Source organism: Oryctolagus cuniculus, chromosome 3 (assembly GCF_051225735.1).
Source record: "Oryctolagus cuniculus isolate XC-2025 breed Fujian yellow rabbit chromosome 3, ASM5122573v1, whole genome shotgun sequence".
Classification (NCBI taxonomy): domain Eukaryota; kingdom Metazoa; phylum Chordata; class Mammalia; order Lagomorpha; family Leporidae; genus Oryctolagus; species Oryctolagus cuniculus.
In genome coordinates, this window is record NC_142869.1 from 29,291,035 (window position 1) to 29,303,066 (window position 12,032).

Consider the following 12,032-nt stretch of genomic DNA (forward strand, 5'->3'; position numbering starts at 1 on the left):
ATTAAACAGTTGTTTGTTGGCAGGTATATTAACACAGCCAGTAATTAGTGCTGTCGAAAAGCTTAAATAATTGCCTGGTGAGGCAAAACTTTGCAAACAGGTTTCATACACTGTAATTTAATGTTCTCACCAGTGTAACTATTTTAAAACCCATCTAATATTCTTCATTTCACACAGAGAGGCAAAAGTTTAGAGGAAAATGTACGTTAATAATATAATGGCAGTTTGGTCAATCAACTTTTTCAGCATTATTTAACCCAATGTCCACTTGTATTTATGACACTAACTTAAATTTACCTAAAGATTATTTAAATTTTTCATTGAAGTTTAGTCAATTGGCTCTCTAAAGGAAACCTTTTGAAATAATTTTGTCATTTTTAAGAGTCACATTTTTTAAAATCCCTGTCTATAAATTACTATCTAATCTAGGCTCCTCACTTTTTATATGGGGAAACTAGGAATCAGAAAGATGAGGTAGTGTTCTGAATATTATATAATCAGTTATCATCAGAACTGAGACAAGAATTTCAGCCTCCTAGTACTCAAGTGACCAAACATTTCTTGAGTAGATAAGACCAGTCAAATGATTTCTATGGCAACTCTTCTTTCTTTATTACCAGATCTTAAATATTAAGTTGGGTAACAAATGATAATTATTGAAAGTATTCAATCTATGAACTGCTCTCTCATTGATTTTTAGGGAAACAAACATATCTGTTATTTCACCATTCATATTGGAGTGTAAAAGTATAAGTCCCATGGACTTTCTTATCTCTCAATGGTATTTCATATTAGATTACATAGTTGATTCTTTACTAGCACAATATCACTAAATTATGTTAACTATCCTTTTTGTTCCAATTTTCACCTTAATCAGATCCATACCACCCCTTGAAGAAACCACTGCATAATTTCATATAATCAGTGTCTTCACAAATCATGTTGTGTACATACAGCATAAGTTTATATAGTTAATTTGGTTCCTTTTTCCAGATGACTACCAGAGTGTCCACATTCTCTTTCATTTAAAGTAGAAAGAAGTCTGTGCCAATATGCCTTTTCAGCAAAGGGTGCAGTAGGCCATGCCTAAGATATGGTGCAACTTCAGGACAATGCTTAGTCTTATTTTGATGCAATAATTTCAACTTCCCACCATGAGTAAAATCATCCAATATTCCTCTACACAGAGGAGGAATAAAGTATTGCAATGGAAGCATACTTACCCTCCCAGGCCAGTGTTAAAAACCACTTCACCAGCAACAGAGGATGGATGGCCGAAGGAGTAACCTTTCATCTTTGTTCCATCTTCCAAGACAATGTGTGCTGTCTGTGCCTAAAGAACAGTTGCAGGAATCTTAGCAGTATACAAAATACAAAGTACGAGTGTGCGTGTGCACACACACACACACACTCTAAAGACAAAATACACAAACACATTAAGTAAATACACAGAATAGTTAATGCAAGCATACTTCCCAGATTTGGAGTTGCCCTTCTGTTACTTGTCCCATTTCTCCAAATACATGGCTCTTGTCACTGGAAGGTATTTCGTTTATTTTCCTTGAAAAGGGGACTGAAGCATGCTGATACATTGCCTATTCTAAGACTACTTGTTGTTGACAAGCCAGAAATACTTCAATTTAGCAGAAATGCTATGTGTCTATCTTATCTCCCTTAATGTTCCCCTAGCTTTGCTTAAGTATAGCTTTAAGGGAAGTTTATGAGTTCGCAAAAACATTGTGAATTGTATCACATAGCTCAACATCACTGTCAGGTTTAGAGCTAGTAGGAATCTTCACGATTATCTATCAAATTGAGTTCCACAGGGCTCCCGTGTTTGATGGAGTTATCCTTAGGGCTGCAGTCTCTATGAAGCTTTGTGGCTGTGAAGAAGCTGAAACTTTATCACTCTATTAATACTGATAAAAAAAAAAACAAGCACTGTGGGTTGCTCAAAAAAAGTATATAATATTTTGCTTTTTATTGCAGCTAATTATATTCATGTCTGGATCCCTCTTTAGACTGTTGGCATTCTGAATTTGGTTATTCTATTGTATAAACCTTTGAACTAGCTTCTGTAAAATCCCTGGTTAAGATGAAAGACAATTAGAGAAACTTATCCAGGAGGCAGACATCATCCATTCATAAGGACTCCAAATTCTGTTGTTGAAACAATTTAAATTTAATTTCCAATTTCCATAAAACTCAGAGGAAATTAAGCATGTTAAACTACAACTTGAGAGGCAAAATCTCTCTCAAACTAGGAAAAATTAATTGGAACATGGTTTTAAAAACAAACTTTTAAGAAAAGTATCTTTGAAAAGGTATATAGTGAGGCCGGCGCCGCGGCTCACTAGGCTAATCCTCCACCTAGCGGCGCCGGCACACCGGGTTCTAGTCCCAGTCGGGGCGCTGGATTCTGTCCCGGTTGCCCCTCTTCCAGGCCAGCCCTCTGCTGTGGCCAGGGAGTGCAGTGGAGGATGGCCCAGGTGCTTGGGCCCTGCACCCCATGAGAGACCAGGAAAATCACCTGGCTCCTGGCTCCTGCCATCGGATCAGCGTGGTGCGCCGGCCACAGCGGCCATTGGAGGGTAAACTAACGGCAAAAGGAAGACCTTTCTCTCTGTCTCTCTCTCTCTCACTGTCCACTCTGCCTGTCAAAAAAAAAAAAAAAAAAAAAAAAAAAAAAAAAAGGTATATAGTGAGGCCGGTGCCACAGCCAATAGGCTAATCCTCTGCCTGCAGCGCCGGCACACCGGGTTGTAGTCCCGGTCGCGGCGCCAGATTCTGTCCCGGTTGCCCCTCTTCCAGGCCAGCTCTCTGCTGTAGCCCAGGAGTGCAGTGGAGGATGGCCCAAGTGTTTGAGCCCTGCACCCCATGGGAGACCAGGAGAAGCACCTGGCTCCTGCAGGATCAGTGCTGCACGCCGGCCGCAGCGTCCATTGGAGGGTGAACCAACGGCAAAAGGAAGACCTTTCTCCTTGTCTCTCTCTTACTGTCCACTCTGCCTGTCAAAAAAATAAATAAATAAATAAAATAAAAGGTATATACTGGAGGTTGAAGGATTAGATATCGGAAATTTTCTGGGGTCAGGTAGCGGATGATGAAACAAATTTGGCTGTGAGTTGAGCTTATGTGTAATTCTTTCTGAAAGGTTTAAGTGCAGTCATTAAAGACAGAAATGTACAAATTTTCTACTCTCTCCACTAGAGTTTTAGGAGTTATGTAATCAGTTCATATCTTGTCCACCTCTGCTCCCACCCTCCCACCACGCCTCACACATACACTTAGAGGTCCCAGCTTCCACAAGCAACAGGAGCTCAACACATGACTTCTGGACTTTTGCCTCTATATTCCTCTAGCCTTATAATTTGCACTCAGCTTTTCCATCGTTAAAAAGGGAAAAACCTTTAAAATAAAGTAAAATAAAATATTTAAAATAAAAACCTTCTAAAATAATCTCTGAAAAATAAGATGCCTCTTAGATCCAAAGTACTCAAGTCTGTTGACATTAGAATGTTTATTCTTCAAGGTAAAAATCCCATTTTGATTATCTTTAAACCAATATATTACTTTTTTAAATCTTGCTTGTGTGTGAGAATGCATATACATTAGTTTATATTTACATAGAAAACAATATTGGTGTTCTCTATTAAAATTGATAGGATATGTTTGAGATCTTCATTTCTACAGATAATCTTAGTAATTAGTTTATCAGAGGTAAAACACATGGATTTCAAATTTATGTTTCTGAGAATGATTAAACAAAATGTCATACTGTGTATTTAATATACGTTTGCGTGTGAGAGAATGAGTGTGTATGTATGTCCAGCGACAGGTTTAACTAAAGAATTTTGTTCTTTTATTGGCTTCTCAAAATATCTTTGCAGTAGAGTTTTAACTATAGCCTTGGAACCAATGCTTGCGGTCTCAAGCATGACATTTAATAGTTGTAGTTGTCTTCACAGCCAATAAACTAAAAAAGATTTCAGAATTACTCAGTACTAAGGTGACCTCAATAATCAGTTAATTACAAAGAATGATGACATGACTTCTTTGACAAAGATCAGATTAACATGCAAGTCTGAATTCTGCTTGTGTATCCAGAAAATCAGCTTTGAATGTCACTTTTAATTACATGTTATTCTTATTCTATATTTTGTTTTAATTTGCTGATTATTTTGTCTAATTATAATTCAAGACAGAAATTGGTAACTTCAGGAAATAAGAATGATAGTGTTCAATGTATTTCTGAGGATTATTATATGCTATTGCAATGACTCTTGTGTTGGGTCCCCACAGGGGCAGGTTCTTTGGGACAACTCCACAGGCAACTGTGACATGTTTCACTAGGCGATGCACTTTGGTTTAAGTCATGGAAACCTGTATAATTTTTTTTTCCCTATGGGTAATGTTACTGTTCTTGAGGACATTATCTGTAACTGGGATGCCTTTACAAAAAAATGGAAGGAAGGAAGGATATGTTTTAGTAAAAAAAGAAAATATGCAACTTTGATTAAAAAATTACTTAGTTCACAAAACTTAAGTGTGAACTACAAATTTCAGTTGTTTTCACTTATCAGTTTATCTGTCCTACTCTGAGTCATGCCTCCTAAAATATCTGTGTTTATGTTTTCATTTTGCTTTCTTCTATTCTCTAGCGTAAGCATCTACCTCAAATCCTCTTATCTCTGTTAGACACTATCTAATCATTTTAAAGAAAGGTAAAAATTAACATTAACAAATCCAACTCTTGTTAACCTGTTCCTACAATCCTATTTAATATTTTTCATCCTGTCTCCACAGAAATGGTTTTCCACATTGTTTTCTGTCTTGTAAAGATATATTTGAGGAGACATTTACTGTTGTCTGAACTAGTTCCTGAGATTGTATTCAACCTTTTTGCTCCTTTAATCATATTTTTGTTCCTTTTGGCAGTTTTTGTAGGTCTTCCAATCTGCTTTCTCACAACATATTATATCACTACAAGGCGTCTGTTTATTGACTATAGTACCCTTTATATTCCTCTTAACTACATTGCCCTCCAGTGAATTTAAAATGATGAGGGCCAATTGCCTTATCCATGAAATGATTGAAAAGGGGTGCTCTGAACAAAGAGATATTATTTGGAATCTCTGCTTCTAGCTAACAGTTCCCCAAATGCTATGTCATTCCAATGAGTCCAAAAGAAATCACCTTGTTACCATTGCAAGATGTTTTAGTAGTCTCAGTCCTAGTGGAGAGTGGTCCATAATACAGGAATTAGATTATAACATTAAATTATAATTTAGCTGCCTACAAATGCCAGAGCACTTTGGTAGTTTGAAAGATGAAAATTCAAAGGAAATCTTAATGAAGAGAAATACATACACTTGCAGAATGTCAGAAAAAAATCATCAAAAATTCATTCTACAAAATAAAGGAGCTTACCATGACATGGTCCCTATGTGTTTTATAAACATGTACACGCCAAAAGGCCATTTAGACATTCAACTCGCAAAGACCGCTGAGAACCCACCAGGTTCTAAGAACCTTGAGAGGCTCTGGAGATAAATGAAAGAACCTCCCCTGCACTCCCATGTAGTAAAAGAACAAGATATGTGAGTGAATTGTGAAATAAAGGAAATCTTGAGAAGAATGTCACTGATGCATAACTGAACCACTTGGGAATACAAGGATAAATGAAAGAGCATCCTTTCCTTTGGGAGAGCAGATGAAAGATTTTCTCCCCAACCCCCACCATTTCTTCTCTCTATCACTCTGCCTTTCAAATAAATAAATCTTTTTAAAAAAAAAATAATTTACCATTTACTTTCCACTCATGCTTTAAGTAATGAAAATGAAAACGTTGATAAAGCAACTCTGGACAAATTTTGAGTTTAAGGTTGAAAATTTAAAGATTTCTTCAAGTCTTTGTTTGAATGTTATTTTCTTGGTGTGGCTGTACATGGTCTCCTTTACTTAGAATTATGATGTAACTCAAACACGCTATCCCTCTTTCTTCTCAGAATTCATTACCTTCCAACATACCATCTAGCGTCTCATGCCTTACACAGTTTATCTCATCAGGCAGTGAACTTAATGTGAGCAGAGTGTAGGCTCCAGTTGTTCACTAATGTGTCTCTAGCCTACTTCAGTGCCTGGCACAGAGTAGGCAATTGGATAAGCTGTGCTCAAATCTTGTGAAATTACTTTCAGCAAATACTTGACCAGTTGTATAACAAAACACTTAAACAATGAATTTAGTAAAAGAGGAAAATTTGAGAGGTATGTAAGCATATTTTCTTCTACTCCATACTCAATTTCCCCATAATTTCTTTTGATATTAGAAATATTGAACATTTATTTTTCCATGTTTGATATAATTTTTACTTTTAGCCACATTGCAAATTTTTAATTCATTTTTCTCTTTTTTTGTTAAATTGTTCTTTATACACACAATGCACACACACAAACATAATTCAATATTTTCCAGTAGTGGTTAGTCTTACAAATATTTTAAACTCAACAACCTAAGATTCCAAGGAGTTTTAGTCTCTGCACTTGGCATATTTTCCTAACATCTCTTGGAAGTAGCAACTTTCAACTCAGTGTAGTTAGGTCTTATAATTAAGTTATTTGAATAATATTCTAAATAAAAACAGTTCTACTTCATCACAAAGTATTTAATAATTTATACTAATGACTATGACAACTGATACTCAACTACTTGCTTTTAGAATGAACTCCACATGGTAGGAAATTTTGCCACCACCCAAGAGAAAATCTCCTATCTCCATTTACTTTGCCTCCAAATTATGCTTCCCTCAAATATTTCCCTATTTCTACTCATTCCAGCCTGTGAAGTTAAGGTTCCTTCCTTCCTTCCTTCCTTCCTTCCTTCCTTCCTTCCTTCCTTCCTTCCATCCTTCCTTCCTTCTTTCTCCTTCCTTCCTTCCTTCTCCTTGCTTCCTTCCTTCTCCTTCCTTCCTTCTTTCCTTCCTTCCTTTTTCTTTCTTTCTTTCTCCTTCCTTCCTTCCTCCTCCTCCTTCTTCTTCTCTCTCTCTCTCTCTCTCTCCCTCCCCCTCCCCCCTTCTCCCTCCCTCCTTTCCATCCTTTAAAAGATTTGTTTTTATCTGACATTTAGGTTACAGAGAGAGAGGGAGAGACAGAGAGAGGGAGAAATCTTCCATCAGCTGCCTCACTCCCCAGGTGGCAGCAAACTCCAGGGCTGGGGCAGGCGGAAGCCAGGAGCCTTTTCCAGGTCTTCCACATTGATGGCAGGGACCCAAACACTTGGGCCATCTTCTTCTGCTTTTCCTAGATGCATTAGCAGGGAAATGAATCAGAAGTGGAGCAATGGGGACACAAACCAGCACCTTTATCTGATGCCGCCATTGCAGGCAGTGGCTTTACCTGCTAAGTCAAAACTCAGGCCCCCAAGCTTCTTTCTTGAACATTATTCTCCAATTCCTCAGTTAGGGGCTGGTGCTGGGACACGGCAGGTTAAGAATCCACCTGCAGCACTGGCATCCCCTATGGGTGTCAGTTTGAGTCCAGGCTGCTCCACTTCAGATCCAGTTCCCTGCTGATGCACCTGGGAAGCCAGCAGAGGATGGTGCAACTGCTGGGCCTCTGCACCCAAGTGGGAGACCTGAATGGAGATACTGGCTCCTGGCTTCTGCCTGGGCCAGCTCTGGCTGCTGCGGCCGTTTGGGAGACCTCTCTCTTTCTCCCTCTGCATCTGCTTCTGCCTCTTTGTAACTCTGACTTTCAAATAAATAAATAAATAAAATCTTTAACAACAACAACAACAACAAAAGAATTCCTCAATCAGTATACCAGCCCCTTCATCTGACCCATTGCCTATACGTAATACCTAGGCTCCCCCAGTCCATTGTGCTAAACATCTTTCTTGTTTCCTGTTTACCCCCTAATCATCCTTCCTAGTGCCCATGATAGGACCTCGAAGATCCCTCAAGTTAAAATTAGTTTCTTTCATGTTACCATTGCATAGGTGTAGACTGTTTGTGTTTTAATTGCTTAAAGTATTTTTATACTCTACTAGATTGTGACTTTTGTCACAGAAATTGTAATGCCTAATTCATCAATGTATCCCCACGGAAATAGCCCACTGTTGTTCAGACAGTATTGTGGTCACTACATAATTGGTGAATGCATAGACATTCAGGCCACTGTGTGATGTTAGCACATCACAATGCTGACACCACAGTGTTTCAAAATTATTATTTGATATCCACCAATTTCTTGTTATTTCTACAAATTTTTACCTTCTCTTTAAAGTAAGGATAGTTATTCTACACAGGTGTGATTAATATTGAAACGTAAGAGAAGAAAGTAGAAAATGAGTTGAGATTGAGGAGGAACTAGCACCCAATAGATACCCAAAGGCTTTCTATATCAGCCAGGTGTTATATTGGCAACACCTACCAAAGAGACCAGAATTATATCTAAATTTCATTCTTTAGATTTCCTCATGATTTTTTAATAATTCATATTAATAATTATCTATGTTATTAGAAAGGTAATCTATCATTGAGGAAGATGAAGCACTCAGTATATATAACTGAGTGCTCTCTTTTCTTCCTTTATTTTTCATCTAAAATTCTTTCCAAATTTTACCTACATCAACATTAAATTTGTTTTAAGTAGCTGGAGTGGTCCTATACATATAATGTGATATTCTACACCAAATTTCCAAAAATTTTATAAATAATAGTTTATTTTTGCTCCCCCCCACCAAAAACTGAGGCTGTTGTATTTTTATTTCTGTTGTTCAGATTTATGTGTAAGGCTAATATATCCATGGCACTAAAAAATAACTAATTTTGAAAATAGTAACAAAATATAATGTATATTCAACATTTATCTATCTGGTATTCATATGTTAAGGCACCTTTTTAAAGAAAATATCTGGAATAATATTTACATTTGAAAAAAGTAAAACATTAAAATTTCTTAAAGAAATTCTTGTAGGAGCTAACTAAACTGTCATTATTCTATTTCCACTCTTTGACATTACTTTAATGAGAATCTGCTATTATCAAGGTCCATTATAGTGTATATCAGTTGCATAAATAGAGTATTTCTTTTTGAATAATTAATTTCTCCTCTTTTGGGGAAACATTCTATTTCATATAGAGTTGTGAAGCTATGTCAGAAAAACAGGATTAAATAGGATTTGGCAACTCATTGTCACTATAGAATCCCACCCTCCTCCCCTCCTTATCTCCCTGTTATCCCTGTCTCATAATAGTTAACAGGAATGTGCTTGGCACTGCCTCTAAAGCTGTTAACAGGTTTTCTCATCTAAACCTCACAAAAGACAATGAGATAGGTAATATCAAGATCTCTGTTTTGCATTTGAGCTAGCTGTGCCTTAGCAAAGCAAAGATCTTTCCACTACTAATTGAAAGAACAGCTATTTCTTAACTGAAGTTTATGATTTATTACTCCTTTGTTTTTCTTTTTCTAAGCTTCTATATCTACTTTGCAATTTTTAAGTGAATCTAGAAAGCAATTCTATCACAAACTCTACTTAAATTTGTTTATAAGGACTTTAATTTAGGGATAGTCATTTGGTACAGCAGTTAATACACCATTTGAGACACTCACCGTAAGTGCCTGTGTTCACAACTCAGCTACTCCAATTCCAGTCCAGCTTCCTGCTCTATATACCCTGGAAAGCAGCAGGTAATGGTCCATATATCTGGGTCCCTGCCACCCACACGGGAGACCCAGGTTGAGTTCTAGACCTGGTCTCAGCCTAGCTGAACCCTTGCTAATGCAAGCATTTGAGAAGTGAACCAGCAGAGGGAAGATTTTTTTTTTTCTCTCTCTCTCTGTCCCTTTAAAATAAAGTGAAAATAAATAAAACTTTATGGACAAGCACAAGAGGCTCAGGTTAACCAAGAATTACCTATCTATAAATTGTCAGAATTAAAGCTGCTGCCTGCAGTGCTGGCATCCCATATGGGCACCGGTTCAGGTCTTGGCTACTCCACTTCCAATCCAGCTCTCTGCTATGGCCTGGGAAAACAGTAGAAGATGGCCCAAGTCCTTGGGCCCCTGCACCCATGTGGGAGACCGGGAAGAAGCTCCTGGCTCCTGGCTAGATCAGCACAGCTCTGGTTGTTGCAGCCAACTGTGGAGTAAACCATGGGATAGAAAACCTCTCTCCCTCTCTCTCTCTGCCTCTCCTTCTTTCTCTATAATTCTTTCAAGTAAATAAATAAATCTTTTTAAAAATAAAAAAGTTAAATTATGCACCCTGTCTTACAATCTGAGGGAAACAGCAAAACTATTAACACCAATTCAAGGCCCTGAGTTTTCAAGTCAAGTCAAGACTGTTAGAACTATAGACTATAGACACTGTAGTTGACAAGAAGATCCACATTTCAGCCCATTTCAGCCACCCTCTGGGAAGGATTTACTGCTCTATTGGGAGGAGTGATTCAGCTGATCAATTTTTGCTGTCAGTTTCTTCAAGGTCTTATCTCAGCAGCAAAGAGGTGCCAGGCAGCGACAAGAAGACCCAGGCCCAGTGCAGGGCATCTTGGGGACAGGAGCATCCTAACAGACAGCCTGATACATTTGAGTTTGTCCCCCCAGTTTCTTGTGTTGAGATCTTAGTCTTGCTTGTGAGAAATTAGGAGCTGGGACCTATAAGAGGTGGAGTCCTCTGGGAGGTTCTTAGGTCAATTGGAATTTTGTCCTCAGAAGGAATTGTGAGGCCCCAATTTCACTCTGGCTTTCTGTTTTGCAATGTTGTCTCTCCCTTTCACATGCTCCAGCCATGATGCAATCTTCCATGATATGACACAGCAAAGAAGGCTCTCAGCAGAGCAGGGCCAATGCTAGTACCATGCCCTTGACCCATATGAACTGTGAGATAGATAAACTTATTTTATTTATAAACTTAATCTACCTTAGGTATTTCACATAGTGATGGAAAAACAAACTAATACATCAAGACTTTGTTAACCTGCATCACAATTTATGTCTGTACCCAGACCCACTTCCCGGAGCTTCTCTTTACAAAATGTGATCCCTAATGAACAGCAGGCTCCTTTCACAACATCTCAGCATCTATTTCTAGAGAACTCAATTCATGATAGGTGCTTCAACTGAATAATCAGTCAAAGTTAATGTTATTCTCAAATTGTCCAGTGTTCAAGAAGGGAGCCCACATGTGAACATTCAGTGTATTTGGGCCACTAAACACAAGTTCAGCATGAAACTGTCTACCATAAAATTCACTCACACATACACACACAGATTTCTATACTTTCTAAAAATCTCACAATTCGACTTTAAACCAGTGTTTAAATTATATTTGTAATTATTAATATTATCTCCAACTCTTTAGCACCATATCTGTCTTCGTCCATCTGTGTAATTATATTTGCAAAACATACAAACAAGCTACAAAAAAAAAGTAGTCCAAGGATTGTTGTCAACATGGAAATCAAGGAAAGTGCATTAAAGCTAGTGTACACTCACAGTTTGACTTCTTTTAGCCTGGTAGTTAATCAAGTTATAAAATAAAGAAACAAAAATTATGCTTTCTTGTTTCCTTATATATTTTTTAATTTTTTAAATAATTTATTTGAGAGGCAAAGCAAATGAGACAGACAGACAGACAGACAGAGCTCCCATCTGCTGGGGAATGCTCCATATGCCTGCAGTGGTTTGGGCTGGGCTGGGCTGGAGTGGAACACAGGAGCCAGAAACTCAATCCAGGTCTCCCACGTGACTGCCAGGAATACAATCTCTTGAGGCATCACCATTGCCTCCCAGGTTCACAGTGGCAGAAAGCTGGACTCGAGAGCCAGAGTAGAGAATCACATACAAGCACTACAGTCTGGAATGCAGGTGTCTTAACCATAAGACTGAATGTCTCCAACACTTTATATAAATTTAAAAGTTGAAGATTGAAATTAAAAGGCTCCATGCCCTAATAATACCAGATGTTACTTTCATCTGCAAATTTATAGGAAAAACACCCATAGGATTGTATTTTTTAACACAAA

The 12,032-nt window shown here is 37.8% G+C and overlaps 1 protein-coding gene across 2 annotated transcripts in view; it reads right to left on the bottom strand.

Annotated features, from left to right (window-relative positions):
* Positions 1-12,032, bottom strand: part of CPS1 (carbamoyl-phosphate synthase 1) — a 149,897-nt gene that overhangs the window by 117,772 nt on the left and 20,093 nt on the right. For both annotated transcript variants that reach the window (XM_089329898.1, XM_002712455.6), the window contains one exon: positions 1,224-1,333. In XM_089329898.1, the coding sequence (XP_089186024.1) occupies positions 1,224-1,333 (110 nt within the window). The remainder of the gene's footprint in view (positions 1-1,223; positions 1,334-12,032) is intronic.